The sequence below is a fragment of the Anoplopoma fimbria genome, chromosome 20 (assembly GCF_027596085.1).
Source record: "Anoplopoma fimbria isolate UVic2021 breed Golden Eagle Sablefish chromosome 20, Afim_UVic_2022, whole genome shotgun sequence".
NCBI lineage: Eukaryota > Metazoa > Chordata > Actinopteri > Perciformes > Anoplopomatidae > Anoplopoma > Anoplopoma fimbria.
The window spans coordinates 12399703-12421442 of record NC_072468.1 but is presented as its reverse complement, the minus strand read 5'-3'; the positions used below and the strand labels follow the sequence as shown (position 1 = coordinate 12421442).

The 21740-nt window shown below is 40.9% G+C and overlaps 1 protein-coding gene across 1 annotated transcript in view; it reads left to right on the top strand.

The window, feature by feature from the left end:
• The first annotated feature begins 12887 nt into the window (after nucleotides 1–12887).
• adgrb1a (adhesion G protein-coupled receptor B1a) overlaps nucleotides 12888–21740 on the top strand; it is a 110588-nt gene continuing 101735 nt past the window's right edge. Inside the window, exon 1 of the mRNA XM_054621129.1 lies at nucleotides 12888–13623. Within this exon, the coding sequence (XP_054477104.1) occupies nucleotides 12888–13623 (736 nt within the window). The remainder of the gene's footprint in view (nucleotides 13624–21740) is intronic.

The window sequence follows — 21740 nt, the reverse complement described above, 5'->3', positions numbered from 1 at the left end:
GGAGCAAGAATTTGTCATCATCAGCCCATTAATGTGTTTGTAAAACCACTTGTGCTGTTTGCTCCATATGTGGCAAGACTGTAATCTGAAATCACACATAATCATAAATTCTCATCTCGGTGAAAGCCAATTAAGGCTGTATTAAACTCTGGATCCACTTAAACACAGCTGTCGCCTGTTGTGCGTGGAATACTCAAAGGGCTGCACAGTTTTAAAATCGATTATAAAAAATAGTCTGCAAGGTATTTGGTCATCGATTAGTTGGGTCTATGTTATGATGCAAGACATTCGCCATGGAAACGTCTCCGTGAGGGCAGCAAGCCAGCCAATGATGGGGCTTTTGTAGCTCATGTGATGAATTACAGGAAATTAAGCCGTCTCCTTTGTCTCTCCGTTGTTTCCGGAGCAGGCTGCAACCTCTGTTTCTGAAAAGGGAAGCCAATGCTAAAGTGTCCTAAACTTGCATGATCTTGAATGTCCATCAGGGGGCGACTCCTCTGTTTGTATAGAAGTCTATGAGTAAATGACTCTACTTCTCTCTTGATTTATTCCCTCAGTAAACATTGTAAACATGAGTTTATGGTCTCAATCTCTAGTTTCAAGTCTTCTTCAATACAGCATGATGTTCATTTAGTAAATTATGATCCATTTAGAGTTGAATAAACCATAAAGCAGGGTATGCTTTAGGCAGGGCTACTCTGTGATTGACAGGTCTCCACCCCTAACAAAGCCGTATACAGTGCCTCTACATCACTCCTCCATAGTCCAAATATGGTAACTTCTGTTCACCTGTTGCAAAACAGTCCAGATGCCTACAGCCAAAAAAGCCAGACTCAAGGTTTCAAAATGGCAGTCTATAACAAATGGATCTTTCATACAGCCATGCTCTGGAGGGGGCATTTGAAAACTGCGGAGGCAGAGATTAATGATACAGTGAACAAAATGCAAACCCATGATTAGAAGTTCTAATTTATTAACAAACTTAACAGACAGAAAAACCTGCCATCTGTTTTCTTTCTGTTTCGTGTTGGATGAAGGAGCTAACGTCAATCACCTGAAATAAATTCAAAGAGACACTAGAGTAATACAAGTTTTCACAATCGTAAACGTAAACATTCCAAATGTGTCCCAGCTGCAGTGTGTGTGAGTGACATCAGCTCACTGGAGCCAAGCTTTTGCCTAGAAATGCAATTCTGTAGAAACCCTGACGTAAAATTTTGGATTTTTTGTAATATGTCATGCCATTAGTCAGGGACAGTTTAAAGTGAATCCTTTAAATCTCTCAAATATAAAAATGAAATTAGTAACGATAAACTTTATTTATAGAGCACTTTTCATAGCTCAAATTGCTCGTCAAAATGAAAGCAAAACATTTTAATGTGGGCAAATAGATAATAAAAAGAAAAAAAATATATATATATATATATTAATGGATGTAATAATCGACAGATTAATCAAATATATAAATAGTGCTTGGTTGCAGCCCTAAATAATTGTTCTCCGTGTCTCCGTGTCTGTCTTCATTTTACACTGGAGGGCCGAGCAGTGTGCAGCTGGAGCCGCTCGTCTCCTCCATTATACACACAGTCTGTACAGTAAAGCTAATAACAGACATGTTCAATTACACTCATGGTGCTTTAGTGGCTCGAGTGTTACGCTGCTGTAAACAATGCCGACGTCTGTTTGCTGTCTGCACCGCTCACTGTGGGCTCTGACTGATACACACCAGCAGCAGAGCAGGGTTTCTGCTCCACTAGCACGAGCATGACAGTGTCAGTCTGTCTGTCCAACACTTCTAGTCTAAAGTGAGACGACAGGACGACAGAGCAAATGTAAGGGTTTCTGAAGCCAATCATTGAATGATATCTTTGGGGATTCTTTGTCATGCCAACACAAAACTAATCTCAATCTAATGGGCAGATTGCTATGACATTTATTGAACTATTTTCTACTAATCTTTTGCTCCAAAGAGGATGAATCCTTTCCATTTTGACTCCACTTTTAGTACCGACTGTCAACCTAGTGGACAGGTTTTCATGAAATGTGTAGAGTGTATTCTTAGTCCCAGACTCAATGGTACTTTCTCTAGCTTCAATAATTACAATTCAGTGTTTTGAAGCCTGCTTTGTTCCATGTTGGCTTAGAATAGCAGTCTTTTTATCTGCCTTTTGTTGATACAGTGCCTAATTTATTGACATATTATTACGATCAGAGGAATTGAACTAAACTGAGTGATGTCATGTAGTCTAATCCTCATACCACAGGCCTCTTCCACTTCATGTGATTATCTGATTGACAGTTTTAAGGTTATAATTATTTTGTAATGGCAGTCTATGGCGTCATGCTTTATAGGCAATAGAGTCCTGCAGGGATGAAGTATTTCTATAGAGCAACCCAAGTTACCATCGAATTGGTTACCTCGACAAAAAAACAGTGATATTTTTTCATTGGATGTTGGATTATTGCAGAAAAGAATGTCTCTAGTAAACAAACATTTATTATACTAAACGTTTTGTTCAGCAATTTAATCTTCACAAATGAACACCACTCTCTAAATTTGAAGTGTCAATGCAATCAGCAGAATTAAAAAGCTAACATGACATCACGTGCATTCACATAGACAGGAAAAAAATACTTTTCAAGAACATGTTAGTTTTGTCCAATTTTACAACTAAATAAGCAAAGCGACTTATCACTTAGGTTATCTAAAATAAGAAAATCACAGGAGCCCGTTGGTTAAAAAATGTGTCTGGCTTTACATTTTTGCTGTAATTTATGGTAATGAGTACACTCCTATGTCTTACCATCTATGTAGTGTGGGTGGTAGTAGTTTTAGCCAAGATAAAATGATACATTTTTGCACCCAGTAAGCCTCTCTCTTTTCCATATCAGGCATTTCTCCTGTCATATAATACATCAGGTCTAGTAGTAAATCAATGTTCATCATGTGAAGTATTTCTGTAGGAATCGATTACCAGTAAGACTTCAATTTTTTTCAAAGTTGCTCTGTAGTGTCAGCAGTTGTCAAAAATCCCTTCAGGATAAGATTATCTTTTTTGCTCAGTGATCATTGGCAATAATAAACTTGGCATCTTTGGCGGAGCATTTTAACACTCTGTCTACTGGTAAGCTGTATTTTTTGTTGATGTTCAGTGCAATTACTATAAACGAAATTGTTTTCATTTTAAAAACGTTACTGTTGTTCCTCTTAAAGCTGCGTTGCTAAAACAGTGGAGAGAACTGTGAAACAGCATGTTAACCATCACCGGATGGTTGGAGGCCAGTAGAATGTTGTTTATGGTGGCTTATTGCCTCCTTCAAGACATGTTGCATTGCATACTTTTGCGCTGTACTATAAATTCCTCCCACACAATGCTGTCAATGACTTATCTTTTCAAACACTATGGAAAGCCTATGGGCTCTGTTTCCACAGAAGCAACTTTGGCATGAAACAGAATGTGCATTTTGAACTGTGCATGGCTTCATTTACAGTCCTTTACTGTTTAGTACTGTATTCTGAGTCCGTTCTCATCAATGAAACATTCCCCACTTTCACTCTGAGACTTCCCATTGAGCTCTGTGGGACGTGTAATGAAACTTGTATTCGAAAAATGGTGAGCAAGTTTGTGTGTGTGTGTGTGTGTGTGTGTTTTGTCTTCCCTCTGCCTATTAGAGAGGCTTTGACATTTACCGCGGTAAACACATTCATCAGCAGAGACAGATGATTATCTGTTTAATTTTGGAGCCTTGCAAGACGTAGCGGGTTTTGTTGTTGCAGCCATCGGGGTGCAGCTGTAGAGACACAGCAGCAGTTTGTGGAGAGGAGAGCCTGCTGTGATTCCTCCAGCTTGTTCCTCCATTAACCCTCCTCGCTCAGGTCAGTCCACGACTCCACTCGTGTTTTCTGGACGAGGAGGAAAATGGGTGGAAGACAATTGTTATGCAAGAGGAATTACACTTCATAATAAACATCATTAATAATCAATTTAGCATTCATTAAACTTAAGTTAATAGTTATTTTACTGTTAACAAGCAAAAAATGATAATTAATAATGTTGACTTATTATCAGTAATGCTATGTTATTTTATCATTTGCTTGTGTAATATGAAATAATTATTCATAAACTATATCATAGCCAAAGAGAGACGATAACAATTACATTCTGATGACATTAGAAAACTATCTATTAACCCTTTATTGTTGCACCCGTTATACAAGTTGATATACTATAAGAGGTATTTGTTAATGATAACCAAATCATTTGTAAAGTTGTAATTTAATTGTTTGTAAAACATTATCAACATTACATAGGTAGACAAACCAGAAACCAATTGACAACGTTTTAACTATCTAAATAATGTTTAAGATGCTTTACAAATAACTTTTAACCATTTTACAAACTATTATAATAATTGGTAATTTTTTTATAATAACCATCCAAATAATGTTTATAGACAGTTTCCAAACCAATTATTACCCATTGACAAAGTTTAACACATTCCATGTATTTATGGAATATCTATAGATATATCTTAAAGGTGAGCAAATCATTTTGTAATAATTAACCAATACTTAATATAGTGCATGAAATATTATGAGTGCAAACAATAAACTGCTACTGATTAACTGAAGGAATAGCCTGAAAAGTCCCTTTGAAGATTACAGGAAAGATATCTTCATGTGAGTGTTCATACCCCTCAGTTTTTGATAGGACTTAAAGAGCGCTGTGTTTTTTAATGTGCTGTTGTATGAGATACAGTGCATGTGCCCATTGTCTCATAATCTCCACCGTCAGTAACATCAGCTGACAGGCTTTGATTGAATATTATGCATAAGGTGAAAATCCGTCTTAGGGAGTGTGATTCTGTTTTGGACAGGAATCCTAACCTGAATTGTACAGCATTGAGTTTGTCACTATACTCATTCTCTATGTGTTATGAATAATGTTGCTTAAAAAGAAAACACTAATAATATCCGTCAGCCGTTGTGCGAGATTCTCTCAGCACCACGGTTGTCTTTTCCTAAGTCCTTACGAACATTCCTTCACATCTTTGTTAACCTAGTGACGTCTTCCATCAGAGTGAATGAAAATGGTTCAATGAGACATAGGTTTGATTTTTTGGACTGTTGGACCACAGTCTATATTTAGCAAACACTCGCTCCTTCTTATATCTCTGAAGCTTCTATTAAATGAACATATTTAGTGTTCCATTGGCAGGTTGGACTTACTGAACACATGTTTACAATATTGTTGTTTTCTTTTGCTGTAACAGCTACTGTCTTTAATTGGTTTAAAAGATGGCTGAAATGTTTCTTGTTTGCTCATTTATCACTTAGTGATTTATTTATGATTTGTTTGTTCTATAGCAAGGTCATTACTCAAAAGATGTTATGGCACTGTTGGAAAATTGTCAAACTATGACTACTATTTTTTTGTTGTTTTTAAAATAAAACGTTCCACTCTAAAATTGCATACATTTGTCTAGCTTTCAGAGAGAAACATTTTGACCCTTGATAACATCTAGTTTTGTGAAAAATAGATTTTTCTTTTGAAAAACAAATAATAATACAAATACAGAACCTATATGAGGATGCATTTGTCAGGCTGTCCATACAACAACAACATCCTCAGCTTGACTCTAGCCAGGGTGCTTTATTGCTCACCACATCTCTGTCTTGTTCTGTCTGCTCAGGTTTTCTACAGGCCTCTACGTTGTTACTATTTAAAGAGGCAAAATGCCAACAAATATCTTTAGAGAACACTACTAAATTTGGTTTAACACCAATTACATTTGACACAACTTTACCAACAAATGTAAAAGCATCCCATTGATTTAAGATGGAATTACTTATTGTGTTTGTGTGCTATGTGTGCCATGGTCTTGGGTTTTGTTTAGTCCCTTTCTGTTTTATTTTTAAGTTCACTCCTCATTTGTCATGTTTGGATATACGTCCTGTTTCTTGTGAGTTTCCGTGCCCTTTTTGATTGTCTGCTCTGCCCTGATCACCTCACCTGTTCTGCACTCACCTCCTGCTCAGCTGTTCTCACTTCACTAGTCAGTCACTATGTTTCCACCTCAGCTCTTTTGTTCTTTGTCCGTTCATCCTTTGTTATCCCATGGAGTTTAGCTCGTTACCTGACTGCTCTTTGGACTCTCAGATTATAAGATCATTCTTTCATTAAAAAATCCACTCAATAAGTCTATCTGTCCTGTCAGCATTTGGGTCATTTTTATCCGTCAAGATTGACAAAGCTGATTCAGCAGAAGGTTGAAAGGGACACAGCAGCTGCTGTTCAATTGACCAGATGTAGTATGTTCCAAACCTCTAATACAACTCATAGGAGCGTATCCAAAAACAGCACCCCTGCTGGTGGCAGTCCTTCAACACACAGTTTAAATCAAGTGGTTAACTTTGAATCTTTCGTCATTTGGTTAATTGTTTAGGAAAAGGTCATGGTTTAGGTTTTTAATGTATGTTCCTTAAGTAAATCTACGTAACAACTTATTACGAGGAATTAAAATTTCATTTATTTTGGCGGCCCCTGTGGATTCTTTTGTCAGAATGGCACGAATGACAAACATTAAGAATAACTATAAAGTGAATTTCCTCGCTGTTTTCTTATTAAAGTCATATAGAGGCATTGGTGTTACATTGAGACTTTAAAACATTTAAAAGTTCCTCACAGTACCTTTAAAATAACTCCACGTTGACAATCAGTTTTACACGGGACACAAACAGCTGTCCAGCCTAACTGCTTTGTTGTTCTTTATACTTCATCACCTGACTTCCTCCTTTGCTCCCGCCGTAATTACTACGGTCACAAGAGGTAGCCTCCTAACAATGAGCGTAAACATGGGTAGAAATTAGCTGCGTGTGCAAACAACCTGTGGGGTTCAGTTCACCACAGCAACTAGATGTCTTTAGATGAATGTCCATTAGCTCAGTCGTTGTGTCTTCAGTAATAATGCAACAAGAAACAATGATCATGATTTTCAAAATTTGATAAGGAATCAACATCTCTATGCAGAAATAAGACCCTTTTGCTGCAAAATACTTATAGTAATCATCTGCACACTGCTATATAAAAAAAAAGGTTTACAGTATGCATAGTGGTTGGCTATGGCTGGTAACACTGCAGTATCTTAGATGATGAAGGTTTATGTTGTTAACACAGTCGATAGTTCTTTAATTTGTTTGTGTATCTTCTGCCACATTCTAACCTTAGTATTGTTTGTACATCTTGTAGAGAATAATAATGGATTCTAGTGATATACTGGAACATAACTGACTTTAAACAAACAGGTGACCCTCTTCCGTTACTCCCTCTTTTCCCGTTCCTCCTCCTGTGTTTGTGATTGCTCATCCGAGCATCACATGCACGGACCGAGCACCTTCACGACCAACACCACAAACCGCCTTCACCGATGTCTCTACCAAATGATTTTTACCTGTGAAAGAATTTTGATGACGCAGGGGGGCAATTTTACGCAATTTGTACTTCAGAGAAGAGGAAATCCGTCTGCGTCTAGCAGCCCCGTGGCTTTGTGCCTTGTAGTTTAATACGGCAGAGTGTGGCAGCGGGTCCCCGTGTTACTCTGCTAATCAGCCTGTAATCCCTCTGCTGCCGATGTGAGAAGTGATGCTCCGTGTGACTCTATCATTTTCTCATCAGTGCTTTCTTTGTCTCCATCTCCATCTCTCTCTCCCTCTACATCTCTGTCTGAGGGACTGTTGCTTCTCTGTGATTGGGCCATTGTTCTGACTCGCTCACGGAGCCAGCCTGTTGGCTGTGTTTACATGGATCCATGCTTCTAGGCTGCTGGCTAATGCAACACCTTTGTTCTTATAATTGCTTGCTGTTCCAGCCACAGGCTGAAAGGAATGAATAATTCCACTGCTACAGAATACTAAAATTTCCACCCAGTGAAGAACTTCCTCACTCTGAATATAAATGTGCACAGGCAGCCCGTTACATGCTGCAGCTCCGTCAGATATATGAAAACTACCTGTTTATCTGATCAATTAATTATAAACACAGTCACTTTGTATACATCTCTAAGATAACTGAATTAAATGATTTGATTGGTCAGATTTGGTTGGAGTAACAGCATAATGACAAAAATAACTTCAAAGAGCACTGGAGATCCCTTAAAGGCGCAATCATTTTTTTCCACATGGGGGCATACGGCATACTAACACCTTGTGTCATTTTTTACCAAGCAGTTGCTTCGTCACACAAACAGCACACACAGAGCAACATTGGATTGCTTTGGAGTGTTTCTGGCCACTTGAAGGTCCAATCTCCTTTTAGCTCTGTTTTGGTCTCCATCAACCCCTGAGAAACTATCTGGCGCCAGCATGCTAACTTTGTGCCGGGTACTTAGTGTACACAGCGGCTTTATAAGATATTTTTCTCTGAGAACAGCTGCTCCTGCCAGTAACCAGGTTTGATTGGGGGGGTTTGTGTGCTGGAAAATCAAACCAATGAACCAAAAGAGGTTAAAAAAAAGCTCTCTAGTGCTGAAGGGAACTACATAGTTATATGATGTATATATCTATCTCTGTGGACTCACCACATACTCTTAGTCCTTACATCCATTGTTAATACTAGAGCCATCGATTGTTTGGCTCCCGAGATAGCTGTTCAGAACTGGCTGATTTCTTGGAAGAGCAAAGTTGTAGAGAACCACTCGTTGACTCCAGGGAAGTAAAGATGAGTTTGTTTGTTATGTTAGTCTATCAAGCATCCAAGAGCTAAGAGCTGGACTCAGTCTGCTGGACTGAAGCCCGCCCCCTCTGCTGCACAGAGCGGCGTAGTATCTTTTATTAAAAGTTTATTTATATTGGCTGTCACGTTTCCATATCGCACCAACTTTGACATTGCACACCCTTACACTCAATACACTTGTCAAAGGTGAAGGAGATGGGATGGATAGTTTTCGAGATAGGCCAAGGCAAAGATTCCCTGCTTTATAGTTAGTGCAACCATTGGCATTTCTACACTGCAATTGCAGTGTACATAAAGACATATTTTGGCTTTAAGCATTATTCAAAGGGACAATCAACATATTTGAGCACCTTCAGTTTACTCCTCATTGGCAGGACGATTCAGCCTGTCTTCTGTGTCAATTGTCAGTAAATAACCCTAACGATGTCATCAAGGTTATCCTAACTAGGATGCGACCCATACTAGGAACTTAAAGGTGTGGATTCAAATATATGGTAATGTATTTAAGAACATGGATTCATGTATGCCACGCTCAGTGCCACCCCTGCTTGATTACGTGCTCCAGCTAGAAGAGCCTAGAATCACCTGTGTACGCTGTGATTTTGTGAGCTAAGATCCTGCAGCCCTCTGCTCCTGATAGCCTTTCAAACAACATAATACAACATGTAGCAGCAGAGATTCAAAGAGTCAGATTGATTAATTGACAGGGAACATCAAGTATAATCTTCAGGTCGGATTTCACGCAGCAGACTGCCACTGTGCAGCTCTGGCTCAAATCTCTTCTTTCACTGCCATATCCTATTCTCCTCTGCTGCAGAGTATGAAAGAGCGTTAATAGCTCCATCTGTTCGCATCTGAAACACGATAGATCGATGGAGGGCGATGGGGGTCTCTGTGTGTGTGTGTGTGTGTGTGTGTGTGTGTGTGTGTGTGTGTGTGTGTGTGTGTGTGTGTGTGTGTGTGTGTGTGTGTGTTACAGGGTAGGAGGTGGGTGGCAGTGCACGGTGTTAGTAATAAGGGGAGGCTTGAGACGAACAGGAAGCTCCAATAGAGCGCCGCATGTTGGGTGATCAGACTCCCTCTCGACAGGTTAGGAGGAGGAGGAGGAGGAGGGTGTGGCGTGTCTGGAGATAAATGAGGCAGAGCTGTCAATAAAGAGCGGCTCTTTATCCTCTGTTAAAGCTCTATTCATTTCATTACTGTCAGGCCTGTCTGGTGAAAGAGGCCGAGGTAGTTTTCCCTTGACACTTTTTGGTGCGGGGTAAATTGAAGAGAGCTGCCAAGATGAGCGAGGCTGAAACAGGACGAGGCAGAATGAGACGTGAGGCGGACTGAGATACAATGAGACAGGATGAATTACTGTACCTGAAGAGAAGCCCTTTTGGTGGTGAGTGATATTGGATACAGGTTCTTTGCCATAGCGTGGGCTTTTTGAGAATTTACACCCCAGAATTGAACCTGGGGTTATTTCAGCCTCACAAAGGAGGTGTTCCCAAGATTTTAACCGCATTCCCCCTAGAAAGAGATAACTGCAGAGCTGGATGCACTTTGGAGACAGGTTAGCTCCTATCGGAGGTAGACATGTTCAGCCATATCAATTCAATAGCAGACACACATCACAGTCTTGCTAAATTTGTGTTCAGATTGTTGCCATTGTGCTCCCCGCCCTGGTCTGAGAAGTGACACCAGTGAGGAAGTGCCTTAAACTTGCATTCTTTCTAATGGCCAGCAGGGGGCGACTCCTCTGGTTGTGTAGAAGTCTAGGAGAAAATGACTCTACTTCTCTCTTGATGTATTATTTTAGTGTATGGTCTCAATCTCTGGTTTGAAGTCTTCTTCAATACAGCATGATGTTCATTTAGTAAATGATGGTCCATTTACAGTCAAATAGACCATAAGGCAGGGTATGCTTTAGAGCGGGGCTACACAGTGATTGACAGGTTGTCAGGTCTGGGAGTTGTCAGTGGTTTTGTCTTAGAACTTTAGCCAAGATGATCAAAACAAGTGGGAGATGGCCAAAATATCAAACTCTAGACTTCAAAGATGTAGTCTACACACCAATGGGTGATGACAGGGTGACTATGTCCACATACAGTCTTTAATTGGGACACAACGCATTTCCTTAGTCCAAATTATACTTTTCCTATGGTCTAGTGGATCTATTAAGGTTCAAGTGGTGTAATCTTCCAATTTTTCCACGTGGTTAATCTGCATGAAGAAGATTTTGGGGACAATGCAGACTGTATGCTGCGACACCAAAACCATATAAATGCTTTAAATGTTTCCCAAATAAAAAACATAGCTTTTTATTTTCTTATTTGAGATACTAGAAGTTTTTGAGCGGTTTTAGGTCGCATCCTAAATTAACTTGTTATCAATAAAGGAAAAAAAAGCTGAGCTTGTTGACTTGTTGGTGTTTTTACTGTTTGTGACTAATTATCTTTGACTCAGAAACACACTGTTTCTGTCAGGCCTATAGATCATTGTGATTGATCAGTGGGAGGCTTCACTATGCTGGTGTCCTTGTGCCCATCATTCTAACTCCATCTGGGATGTATATTTAAGGAACTAGACAGGGATCCACTGGTGTCTGTTGTCAAAGTTTCTGCCACATCTGCCTTGTTGTCATTTGAATTTCAGGTCAGGTTGACCTAATCTTTGTGGTTGATTTAGCCCCGCAGAACTGGCTTAAAGACAGCTCATTTTTTTGGAACAAAGCCCAAGGTCTTCATGAAATCAATGACTTACATCCTTGGTGCTATTTGAAAAATGATTTAATTTAGTTTTGGTAAGTGGTCGACTCACTATGTCGTGCAATCTTAATATTTGTTGGCTACCTTGGGTGATGTACTGGGTAGACGGGGCCACCACTCTGCCACATTACGAGCCCTCATATTTGACTCTTATAGAGTGCTGCAAGGATGATGGATTTTTATAGGCCTCTGTGGATTCCGCCTCATACTTTCGTTTGGAATTATTGATTGATCAATGTCGCTTTAAATTAAATAAAAAACATGGTATTTGGAGTATTTTCAAATAATCTAACAAATTTTTATCACTTTCCAAAAACTTAAACCATCAATGTAGCTGTTGTGTATAATTGAATGTGACATTACTTAATATTTTCTTAATATTCTATTCCTTTTCATTGTAAACCTGCACTTAACATTCTGCTGACAGATTTAAGCACCTTTTGTTTCTCATACAATAACTTCAACAACCCACCACAATGTCACTAAAAGCACTCATTTCAAATCAATCAGCGCACTCGGCTGAAAACAATTTTCACTACAGGAGAAAACTAAGAGTATGTATCAGAATGATAGTGTTTACCACTCTGACTAACTATTTTCCACGTCATAGCTTTTCAATAAAAACACATTGATAATAACAACTTAAAACAGCAAAGCTAATTAAGGGGAAGCAGCCCTACATATAATGTCAAAGAGATGTGTAATAGAAGAAATGTTCCTGAAAGAGAAATAAACTGCTAACATCTTATGAAGATCAGTTAATTGTTGACTATTGATCAAGGCATTGCTGTCTGGGTCTCGTCCTTGATAAAGTGGAGTAATGAATGGCTGCAGGTGTTGCCTTTTGTAATTAATAGCCTTATAATTGGATAAATTAATGAGCTGGCAGATGAAATATGGGAGCAGACATGTGAGGAACGCTGATGTCTCTCAGGAAAAGACCAATCTGAACTTGTGCAATGAAAAAAGACTTAACTAAACCACTGGCTCCCTCCCTCCATCTGCTTCTGTGCAACTTGTCGTTGTTCTCCAGGGCCCGAGTCACTGCAGTCACTCTCAGTTTACAGAGCAAACAATAACAGCCGATAGATTGAATTCTCATTGTGGAGATAAATAGAATCTGTGTAATTCCGTTCCATTGTCTGATGCGATATGAAGTCTAATTCACATTTTGTCTCTTCCATTCCACAGGTTCTCGAGGGTCGACTGATGCAGCCATGGGCCGATCGCTGGATCTTTGAGAGAAACCTTCCTCCCCCTCCTCCTCCACCACGTTCTTATCCTCATCCCTCTACTTCTCCCTCGCCTCTTCCTTTGCACCACACTGCTGGAAGTTAAGTCTTCCAAAGCCAGAAAACAGCCAGCTCCTATGGTACCTTCTCCTTCCCTTCATTTGCACACAATGACAAGCGTCGTCCCTTGGAATCCTGGCCGATCACGGTGGCCTCTCCCAGCGCTACTCTTGTATTTCGCCCCTCTGCTGCTGATGGAGGGCTGTTGCCACGCAGCCCCCTCGGGCCCAGAGTCTGATTCCTGCTCCACCTTGGTCCAGAGCCGCTTTTTTGGCTTCTTCCTGTCATCATCGGTGTTCCCCAACATGCCTTGCTCCTGGACCCTACAGAACCCCGATCCGCGGCGCTACACTATCTTCATCAAGGTCACCAAACCCACCGAGGACTGCCTGCCGTCACAGCTCCGCACCTTCCAGTATGAATCATTCCTGGAGACCACGCGCACCTACCTAGGCATGGAGAGCTTCGACGAGGTGGTAAGGCTGTGCGACACCTCTGCCCCGGTGGCCTTCCTGGAGGCCGGGAAGCAGTTCCTCCAAATGAGGAAGGGACTTCCTCGGGTGGGAAAGGCCATTTCGGATGGTGATGGGGATTTCAAAACTGAGTACCTGGTGGTGGGGAAGCGCAATCCCAGCATGGCGGCCTGTCAGATGCTGTGCCAGTGGCTGGAGGACTGTCTGACCTCCAGCACGTCCAGCAGGCCCTGTGGCATCATGCAGACTCCATGTTTGTGCTGGGAGCCGCCGCCGCAGCTCAGCGAGGGGGATAGCTGTTATCACAATGGAGTTTACCTTGAGAACTGTTTACCCAGCGTGAAAGAGAGTGGAAAAAATGCAGAGCTAAATGGTGAGTAGGGAAGCTTTTACCAACATCTATCTGAAAAAAAAAGTTGACTTGTAAAATATTATTTCCCAAGGGAACTACAAACATAAACTGCACCGTTTCCAAAAGCATTCAAGTGCTGAGATTGACAATTATCTCTGCTTTTCTGTAAAACAATAAGGAAAGACAAGCCTTGCTTTCAAGAGACGATGGGAAAAATAGATTTACTTTTTGTTTAGTCTGACCTCAGAAGGTCACCCTTGGCGTTTAGTATGCTCTCAGCAAGATGACAGACAAATGGCATCTTCAGTAGCAATCAAGCCGGTGAAAATGTGTATGATTTGTGGAAAGTGAGGATAATTGTGTGACATTGGCTGGAAAGCAAGTGGAGTGATTTGGCTGAAGTAGGGGAGAGAAGGGGGGGCAGAGGGAAGCAAATGGAAGGTTTAGGGTTTCATCTGATGGAAGCGAGCTCTCTGACCTTGCAAGGTCGGCACCATCTTCCATTCCTCCGCGGTCCAGAGAGGGACACACAATCGGCCTCCGGGAAGCCTGTGGAAATAGAGGAGAATCGAGTGCTGATATTGGATAGCTCTGGGGATGCTCAGAGCAGGAGGGAGGGTGCTAATGTAACGAGAGACAAAACAGGAAGGGAGAAGGGGAGAGGCAGAAAGGAGATGGAAGAAGGGCCTGTGGCTTGAGGTCTAATTGTCTGCTGCTTGATCCCGGCTCTCCCCTTTCTCCTCGGCAGACAGGATGTTGCCTGACATCTCTATCCTGGCTTCGTCAGGACTATGGCCAAAGGGAGTGGAACATTTCTCGGCTCCCCTTTCCTCCCCCTAACCTTTCCACCATCAAACTCTCCCTCCTTCCTCTGCCTCTCTCAGTCGTGTCCCCAGATCAGCCTGTGGTCTCGTTCTCTCAGTCTTCCTTCTCCTCTTCTGAGCCACCATCGCTGCCTCCCCATCTCTCCTTCCCCGGGCTGATAGTGGGCTGACACTGAGCCAGTCGTGGGAAGCCAACCATGCAGAGGAGATGTTGCTGTGGGTATCTCCTGCCTTATCCTCCTCCAGTCTCCAGAGCGGCTAATATCCCCTCGCCGCTCCCAGCCTCCTCTCCGCTAGTTATGGCGCTTATGTAATCCCACTTACGGTGCTCAACAGTGGGGTGTGGGCTGTTTGTGCCTCAAGGTGCAAGAAATAAAAAAAGGAATATACCATCCACTGTTGGCTTGTGTAGAGATGGAAAGAGAAGGACATATTATAGCTTTTCATTCCCTTTGTTTGCCTCAACCCACAAGGGCAAAGCGTCTCTATGATAAAAATCCTAGGTTCAGAGTGAACAAGCAACCCTGTGATGAGCTCAAATGGAAGATGCAAGCAGTCACTGAATATATGGCTGGATGGGCGACTGGCGGATTGAATTGGTGGATGAAGATAAAAAAAGAGGATGGGGAGACATAATGGATCCTCTGTGGAAATAGGTTGGGGGGAGCCGGGCAGTTATGGCCCGCTGTGCAGTGATGAGAGGAAAAGATGGGGTTGTGGTATGTGAGTGATGAGTGGAGGGGGAAACGATACAGAGATGAGGGAGACAGAGTGGGGGGAGTAGAATAAAGGAGAGTGGAGAGGGGGGAGTTGTCTCGGGTGGACCGGGTTTGATGAGGATAGATAGTTGTTGCTCGGGTCAGGTAATGCGCAGCTGGACCCATTTGGTCTCAGCACCTTCAGTGACCGAAGAGTTCATAGATTACAGTCTGTCTTACACTCCTTCTCTGCAGAGGGACAGAGGGTCCCGCCCAGCAGCAGACGGAGGGGCCAGACCTGCTGTCAGGTCTCTAGCTCTCCTCGTGTCCAACTATTGGGGGCTAGACGTGGACTTTGTCTTCTTACAGGCAGTGTGGGAGATTTGCCTTGTGCTCAACCTCTTCCATTATGGTCCTGTGTACCCAAAGCATAAAAACTTAATGGAAATGCAACTTAAAAAGCCAATTTACTTTGTCCAAGTAGCTTATCAGTGAGAGGGCAGAAATAAGTTTTGAATACAAACTTTATATCAAAACCAGTATGTGCAGAATTTGAAAGCTTTTTTTTCACAAGTGGATTGGCACTTTGTTTTACGCAGCCTGATATAATTTTAGCCAATTTCTCGGCCCAGCATTCCAAGTTATAAGTCTGTATTGAATGATCAGCTCATCAAGATGTTCATTCAGTGCCAGTGTTCAGTGGCACTGCAGGAAGTATTGTGCTTTTTATGTGGTGAGATGGGTGGTTGAGGGTGTTGAAGTCGGAATGGCTGATGGACATGACCCTGAAAAGTCAAGATCCCATCACAGACCTCAAATTAACAAAGTACTCATATCAACCATAATATCATTAACCATACCATGCACATCATACAAAGATATTACAAAAAGGATGAATTGATATTTCACAAAAAGAAGTAGGAATACCCAGTTAAAAGTTTTGTAAGACCGAGTACAAGTACATATACTTAGATTTGCGTACTTGCCGATACCAAGGACGGATATGAGTACTAAATAATACCATTTCAGGGACTGTAATAAATTAAATATATAACACGATTATTTTGCTGACATGTTAACATTAACAAATTAACACAGAACAGTTTGATAATTACCTGTAAATGACACTAATCATTTTGGCCTGAGTTAAACAGTTAAAAGACATGTTAAAAATGAGTTAAACTCAGAGGAGCGGCTTGTCAATTAAAGGAGGAAAGCTGGTCCGCCTTCAATGTCAGCCCCCCTTAAGTGAGCCCCCCTCAATTCAAATGAGCAGTGCGTAAAATGGAGTGACACTTAGTGGTGATGTGGCAAATTGCATCCAACTGAATACCCCTCCGCTCACCCCTCCCTTTCCGATTGTGGCAGAGGCCTACGGTGGCCCTCAGGTAAAACCTGAACGTCTCTCTCTAAAGCCAGTGTTTGGTTTGTCTGTCACTGACTACTGTAGAAACAGGGCCCTATGTAGATATGAAGGTTCAATATATCCCCCTAAATCCTACAGACTTGTCTTTTAATCAGCAGTTAACTAGTAAAACACAACACTTGGCTTAGGTCTTGGGGAGTTGTAGAATGTATTCACCAACAAATAAAATGTACTGCACCGCTATGTTCACAGCTATATCGTTAATGCTGACTTCTTACTCATCATCACACACATGCTCTCTCTTGACTGGATACTCACTAATGCACTGGTTTTGGCCATACCCTGTCATAAACCCTGACAGAGCATGCCAGGCCAACCGCGCAGCTAAACTAATTGATGCGGTGGAGACTAAAGTAGCACTAATGCAGTGGTTTTGGGTACAGTTGTATTGGAGTAGTGTTACGGGTAAATGAGCACATTATTGTACCACGGACCAATACTGGTATCGCTGCATCTGTGAATTTTGTTTTGTTTTGTCACATAAACCAGGGTTTTGCAGAATCGTTTTTTTTCAGCTCCAAGTAGGCATGGTGCTGATTAGTCAAAATAATTGAATCACTGGTAATAAGTTTATTGTTGAAGAAATTACTAACTGACAATGTACGAAGATGCAATGGCAGTATTAGTGTCTCGCCTTTAATTATTTATTCCACCCCCATAAGGGCAGGCCCTGTGTGCATATGGGGTGAACGGTTAGATTAATGTATTGACCTTCAGATTGATGTGCTCAATTTTTCCCTTCTATTAGTAATACAAAATCCGATGTTGCCTGTTGAACGGGGTCGACCTCTGGTATGACAGATATGGTACAGCTTGATTATCCGTTCCCCTGTGTCAATCGGATGATCAATAGGACACGCTTAACCTACACTGATTCTATATGACCTTTTGATCAAGTTTGAAGGGATGAATGGATACATCAAGTGTTTTGTTGCTGTTTTCATCAATACCACTCTGGTTTCAATTAGGAGTTTCAGTGTCCCTGAATAGCAAGGAGGAAATAAAAACAAATATCCTAGAAAATTAATTTCATCACAAAAGATTTGCAAAAAGCAGCTTCATGGAAATGTCAGAAATATAATAGAAATAATTCTGCCTAAATATGGTGATTGCAGTTGAGTAGGAGTTTCTATGCGTCCAAGGCTCACTGTGTGAACACTGAGAAATCTTTAACCTTTAAGATGATGAGGACTGGTGATTTTCAGGGCTATTTTTGGAATATTCTGACATTCAAATGGTCAAAGTTAAAGGTTTTGGTGGAAAAAATGATTGGCTGTCGGAAGCTTCATTCCAGAGATATTGGCTGTAGAATCCATTTTGGTAGACCTCCGATGTGGGCTTGTGCACGTGTGTGGACGGGTGTGATTTGTGTCACGAAATGTGGTGTGGCACGGAGCAGGCAAGCACTCATTTGTTAGCCGTTGGTGGACAGCAGGGGAGGCAGTGAGTGATTAAAGGACGGATGAGAGAGATGCGGGGAGATGAGAGAGCACATGACTCAATCTGAACAAAAGAGACACGTTTGTGATAGCTTTGAGAAAGCGCCGGAGATGACCAGCAAAGTGAAGTGAAGGTGAAGGGGGGGACAGATGCAGCCTACCCACAAAGCCGTGGGACCATCTGGGTGGGTGACCTTGGTTTCACATCATGCACTCTCACGTCTTGCTTTGCAGTCAATGTGTGAAATATTTAATAAAGCTCTGAAAATCACAAAGCAAGGACAAAATGTCACAGACTAAAAGCACTCTGCACAAAGAGAGAAGGATCAGTTGTTAGCAGAGTCACGCAAAAAAAATAAAAAATGACATCCCAAGTTTTAAACCAACAGTGCTGGACGGGGCCTGGGTCTGGATGGAATTTACATGTTCTTTACATATTTGTGTTGGACATTTGAAAAGCCCCAAATTAGTCATAGATGTAAAGGTGCATGTAATATACTTTATCCCAATGAAGTATCTGAATATTTCAGTAGTTTGAATTTCCAGACTGAATACACCATGAAACACTGACAATGTCTGGCCCGTTTCAAAAGCTCTCCAACCGTGGTCAAAAAACACAGCTTCCTTTGGCCTGAATTTGTATGCAGGTACACTGGTCCAGTTGTCAATCATCTGTTCAAGTTAAACTTGACTTTTGGTCAGAGACACTTACACCAAGGAGATAACCATTCATAGCAAGTGATTAAACATTTAGATTTTGTGGAAAAAGGCACTGCTCCGTGGGTGCAGCAACCGTAAGCTTTTGATACAGCAGGACAAACAAAAATAATAGTCTAATAATAATAAAGAATACATTTTTAGCATTCATATTAACAAATTTAAACGTTGCTTCATTGGGCATAATTCTTACGTTAGCGTTTAAGGCAGTTAAATACTGCTGTACTGTCAATAAGAAAACAAAATAACAAACAATCTCAAATGTCTTCAGTGTAAATGTATTGTTCCATTGTAAAGCTGTTGATAATTCCTGAAATGCAGCTTATGCTTAAAATGCACATTGTAGTGGTATCCAGCACTTTGACCATATGCTTTAATTCTGTATTGTCTACGATGCAGTGTGGGCATACATAAGCAGCCATAAACACTCTACAGCAGCGGTTATTTGCCGCTGTGTATCTGCAGTGGGAGGCTGCCTGAACGCTGTGGAGAGAGGGACTCGCTCTCCAGTCTTGTTCCGCTACTTGACACATTTGATGCTGTCATAAATTAAACGTGTGAAGTTCATCCATGGATATACCTGACTTCAGTTGAACCAAGTCAGCATACAGTTTGACACTAATCGTTGTCTATTCAGCTTCATTAACCGGGCTAACAGAGCGAACCATCTCTAGACAACTGCTGGTGTGCTGCAAAACGTTCCGGTTGACTCGCGTTTTACAATTTCTGTTACACACATGTTAGTAGACAGTCTGGGCCACAGGGCGTACTGATAGGATGTTGCATATTTTACCAAAAGTTTAACACTTAAGTAGGAGTTGTGGTTGTTCAAGGTGCAGCAGCAGGCGGCAGTGTCAGAAATGTGCTTATAAACGTGACCCTTGTACACCTGTATGAACAATATTGGATGATGCCAGTGATTGAGAGGCATGAAAACATGAAATGCTCCGTAAAACAATATAAATATATAAACTTTGTCAGCATTTTAGTCATATGCTCTGAAATATATCACTTTTCGGGAGATAGAGCAAATTCAGTCTGGCTTTAAATCCACTAAACAAACCCACCATAATGAGGTGCATGCTTTTATTAACATATGGCTTATGTGTTTCTTAAGGGCACCAGTCCAGTGATAGACTGAACCTGCTTGCAGTCTGTGTTCCACCACAGTCCCCGACGTTGGTCTCATGATTCATTTTTTTTCTAAAGATAGATTTGATTTTGTAGCGAGCAACGAAGGTTTCAGGGGAAATGTATCGGAGTCAAAGTATCAGTTTTCTTTGCAAAATGTAGTGAAGTAAAAGTGAAAGTCAACAGAAATGTAAATAGTAAAGTAAAGTACAGATATCCAAAAAAACGACTTAAGTACAGTAACGAAGTATTTCTACTTCGTTACTATACACCACTGTGTGTGTGTGTGTGTGCATGTTGTAAAGTCTCTGTCATGGGAGGATGTTGTGTCAGTTCCAGGCGAGAAGCACCGATAACAACTCTGTAGCGGACATCCACTGTGACATTATAAATCTAAGTGTCAATGAGAAAATCTAAACCTATCAACTTCCTTCAGGAACCGCTCTCACTAAGTGGTTTCTCCCCTGTGCCTGGACTATCTGAAGATAAGACTTGGGGTAACTCTTGCGGTCATGTTTTATGACCACACCTTTCTGGGTTTTATGAGCATTCACATTCCTGAGGACAAAGAAGAGCATCCAATTGTAATAAACAAGTTAAAGAAACCTTTACTTGATATTTTAGTTCTGGTCATAGTAAGTTCTTATATCTTATAATCTGTATTAAAACATCTGAGTTTATAAAGTTATGGATAGTTAACTTCATGATAGCTAACTCTGTCTGCAGTTCTCTTAGTTTCCTGCCATATAACCTTATCTCAACCCCAGCACAGGACAACAGAGGGGGGGAGAGATGTCCCCCCCCGCCTCGTTCTTGTGTCTCACACATGACACTGATGAGTGCTGAAATGTTGAGATGAATGTTATACATTCATTTATTATGCATATAGGTACACATACATGTATATCTACATAGCTCTGTCTGTGTCATGGTAACAATGTCTATCTATGTTGTGTAATTGTTTAATCCATTCTGTCTTTAATTGATCAGGTTCTATTCAGTGATTCAAATCAAACTATTTGGTATCATTCTTCAGCTGAGATAGTGGTGCTTCTCGAACTCTCAGCTGCTGAACGGTGCCTAAATCATTTGAACTAAATAAATGACTTATTATTTATTAAAGTTGCTACCAGCAACAGCGCTACAACTCCTATGTGTGTGTTTTCAGCACTGACACAATCAGTGAGCATTGGTGACTAACATGTACAGTGTGACAGTATATTTATACATCTACCGATTAATTGAAGTGAATAGGAAATAATGGGTTAAGTGGTTGGATTGGTAATCAGCTGATTTTGTGGAAAGCTGAAGAGTAGTTTTCAAATCATATCTGACCTGTTTACAGTTTATTTCACCCCACAAAAGTGATCTTTTCGAATATATAATGCAACACTTTCAGCTCTTTGTTCTCAATCTAATACAAACAGACAGGGAGGAAACGTAACCATGCATCTGTTACATTAACTTACTTACCGATCTTTCCAATGAATAAAATCCAAATAATCCAGCCACGTAGCTATCCATTCATGAAATGAAATTGCACACTTTAAGATCCTCCTTACCGCTGGAATATAAATAAACATTATATTATTATTATATTGTAGGGGTGACATTTAACAATGTAAAGGGCCGCGCAACTGAAGTGGTGATAATGGTCTTTTGGCTAATGTTATTATATTGGCCCCTTAACATCCATTATCAATCAACCTCTAACATGTAAGGTTTCAACGTTATTTATTATTTTTTTAATTGCAATTTCTTTAAGGGATGACTACATGGTCCAATGCCACAGTCCCATACATAATAACACAAGTTCTTTGTCACATAGTTCATCCACCAGAGAGCACTGACAAGTTTAATTTAGTCAGTAAAATGTCCCAACATATTTTTTAAAACTGCACAC